General features: G+C 35.7%; 1 protein-coding gene across 1 annotated transcript; it reads right to left on the bottom strand.

Annotated features, from left to right (window-relative positions):
- Nucleotides 1–1,444: 1,444 nt before the first annotated feature.
- LOC129875978 (ATP synthase small subunit 6, mitochondrial-like) lies at nucleotides 1,445–1,643 on the bottom strand. The gene has a single exon (XM_055951248.1). The coding sequence runs from the start codon at nucleotides 1,641–1,643 to the stop codon at nucleotides 1,476–1,478; it is 168 nt and encodes a 55-aa protein (XP_055807223.1). The 3' UTR covers nucleotides 1,445–1,475.
- Nucleotides 1,644–3,431: the final 1,788 nt, after the last annotated feature.

The following is a 3,431-nucleotide window of genomic DNA, read 5'->3' as shown; positions in this document are numbered from 1 at the left end:
AATTATGTGGAGGTGTATATATGTATATTACGATGCCTACAGAACCATATTTTCAGTGCTTCACTTGGAAAACTAAGAGAAACATAAAGAGAAAACACTAGGGAACAGACCCATTTTTGGAGAAGACAGTTGTTAGTAATATTGGTATAACTTCTTGTGTATAGCTTAGTTTCGGGTGATTCAATATGTTTTCGAAATGTATTTCATAGGTCTATAACTTTTATTTAGACCTCTAAATCCACTTTTGCTTTTAGCTTCACGAAAAAGGGTGATGAAGTGTAGAGGAGGTACTGCCCAGATTGTGTTTTGGAAATCCTACACGGACAGCTATGAGTAGGGCTGTTCAAAACCGTCCGCTACCAATAACCCAACCGCAAAATTGGCTTATTGGCTTATTGGTATTGAGTTATCGGATTAGCGGATGGAGAATGGATTTAAATTTTATAATTAACGGCTTATCGGTGTGGGGGACGGATTACTCAATTTTGTTATTGGGTAAACCGTTAATCCGTTAAGAATTTATTATATTTTAATATATTTTATCCCTAAACATATAAAATATATATAATATTGATAATTTTTATTTGTAAACCTAAAATAAGGGCCAAGCCCATTTAATTAAATAGGCCTAGCCAATTTAATTAAATAGGCAGGCCCATTTCTAGTAGAAGCCCTACTAACTTGACTACTTCATTATTTATTCAGCAGTCCAAACTGAAATAGGTTTATTCAGCAGTTCTTCTTCTTCCGCCCACTTTAGTCTTTAGGGTTTGGGAAATAGGAAGTTCCGCCTACTTTAGGAGTTTAGGTTTTAGAACTTCAAGTCTTCAACAATCAACTCTTCTACAGAGCTTTAGAACTTCAACCTTTGGATTTACTGATCAAGAAAAAAGAAATTATCGAGAGTATGTCTTCTGAAACTTCTTGTTGATTTTACTTTTAATGTATGTGAATTCTTATTGCGTAAATCTGCCTCAGAAATGGGAGATGCTGAAGTTGATTCTTTTTTTTTTTGGGTTTTAATCTGTTAGAATAAAAAGATAGCAAAAGAACGAAGCAGAGTTTACATTTTGAAGAGCAAAGCTGCAAGATTGCTCAACTGAAATCTATTTTGATCATGTCTCTGCAGCAGCATCGGGACTCTGTTTTCTTTTAGCTGCTCCCAAGAATATAATTGTATAAGTCCTTGATCTTTGCTATCAAAGCTTCTCTGTCGGTTTTTTTTTCACATTCAAGGAGGGACTTGAAAGATAAAATTCTTAGATCAGTAGTAACAAAAAACAAATGTAGCTTTCAGTTAAATGACAGCTTCTAGTAACATGAGTTTCTCCACCAACAATTCAGGAGACATTTTATGCAATACAAAATTTGTCTTCGATAGTCATTAAAAAGTAGTACAAAAGAAAAAAGGGTTGTCCAGGAAGGTAGCGTCTGGTAGCGCCTCCATTCAGCAGCAAGATTAAGGAAGATGAGATTCAATTCTTATGCCTCTGCGCAAATCGAGAGTTCTTTGCATCCTCCTCAGTGAAGCCGAGGGACATCTTGGTGATGATAGCGCCGGTGACGGCAAAACCCACCAGGAATGGCCAGTTGCGGCTCCATTCCCGGCGAAAAAAGATCGGCCACAGATCGAATTTTCTCATTTCCAAATTGAATCTGTCGGGTTTGAAGATCAAGTTCTATGCTGAGTTGAAATTCAGTTAACCTTCTTGTCCAGGTGTAAGCTCTTAGTATATATGAACTGAAGTCTGAAATTCCATTGAATAACCATGAGCTGTAACTAGTGGCATAAGCAGTATTTTGTGCTAAATCGACTTCGCATCTGCTTTGATTATTTATGATAATTTTGGTATGTGCTTCACTGATTTTGACATTATTAAACTACTGATATAAAATTGATTTTCCATATCTTAGCTTATTTTTTAGTTGTTAATTGAAATACAGGGACGCAAAGTCTTAAACTCTTAATCTTCTAGCATGGCTGAACAAAGTGATAAGGTGATAGGTGAAAGTGAGGCTTCAAATGCAGTAAGTCATGCTGAGATAACTCTGTCAGCTAGTGCTAAAAGAAGGAGAAAAAGGTCTGCTGCTTGGGATCATTTTACAGAAGTTGAAACTTCCGAAGGTACGAAAGCAAAATGTAGCCATTGCTGTAAGTTGTACTATTTTAAGTCAAGAGATGGTACGTCGACTCTTCTTGGTCATTTGTCGACATGCCCTAAACTTCCTACTCCTCTTGTTGATAAAAAACAATCAACCATAGGCTTTAAATCTATTCTAGGGGGAAGTCAAGGTGATGTAGCTGTTGTCTCTTGGAAATTTGACCAAGAAGAGTGTAGGAAGGCTTTATGTCGTATGGTAATAGTTGATGAGCTTCCTTTTAGCTTTGTCGAAAAAGAAGGTTTTAAAGAATTTATGAAAATGGCTCAACCTCATTTTTGGATCCCATCCCGTAGTACTGTAACTAGGGACTGTTTTAATTTGTTTAATGAAGAAAAACAAAAGTTAAGGAGGTATTTTATAGAAACAAAACAAAGAATTTGTATTACCACTGACACATGGACTTCTATACAAAGGATCAATTACATGTGTATCACTGCCCATTGGATCGATAGTGATTGGAACATGCGTAAGAAAATACTTAATTTTTGTCCTATTATTAGCCATAAAGGTGAAGATATGGCAAATGGTATTAGTAGGTGCTTACGTGAGTGGGGGATAAATAAGATCTTTACTATCACAGTTGATAATGCAAGCTCAAATGATGTGACAGTGAAAGAATTGTCTAAGTAATTAACAAAAATGGGAACTAATTTAATGAATGGTAATCACCTTCACGTGAGGTGTATGGCTCATATCATGAATCTTGTTGTTCAGGATGGTTTAAAAGAATGCTTTTTGTCTATAGAACGTGTTAGACATGCAGTTAGATATGTTAGGCAGTCTCCTGCGAGGTTGAAAAGATTTCAAGAAAGTTGTGACGATGAACAACTTAGTTGCAAAAAATCTTTATGCTTAGACGTTCCAACTAGGTGGAATTCCACCTACCTGATGTTGAGTAGGGCTGTTGAATTTGAGAATGCATTTTCAAATTATGCTTCACGTGAAATTGGCCTGAGACATTATCTTGAAAATTCTTATGTTGAAACTGGAATCACTGCTGGTGAACTTTTGAGTAGTGATTGGGTCCATGTGAAAAGAATTACCAGATTTCTTGAGATATTTTATCTTCTTACTTTGAAAATATCTGGATCACGTTATGTTACGTCAAATATTCATTTTCTTGAAATTTGTGCTATTGCTGTTTATTTGAATCAATTGATGGCAAGCGAAGACACTGGTTTAAGCGATATGGCAAAAAAAATGCAAGAAAAATTTAATAAGTATTGGGGAGATCCAGCAAAAATGAACAAGATAATTTTCATTTCGTG

Source organism: Solanum dulcamara, chromosome 2, assembly GCF_947179165.1.
Source record: "Solanum dulcamara chromosome 2, daSolDulc1.2, whole genome shotgun sequence".
Taxonomy (NCBI): domain Eukaryota; kingdom Viridiplantae; phylum Streptophyta; class Magnoliopsida; order Solanales; family Solanaceae; genus Solanum; species Solanum dulcamara.
The sequence above is the reverse complement of the archived record's forward strand: the minus strand, read 5'-3'. Positions and strand labels throughout refer to the sequence as shown.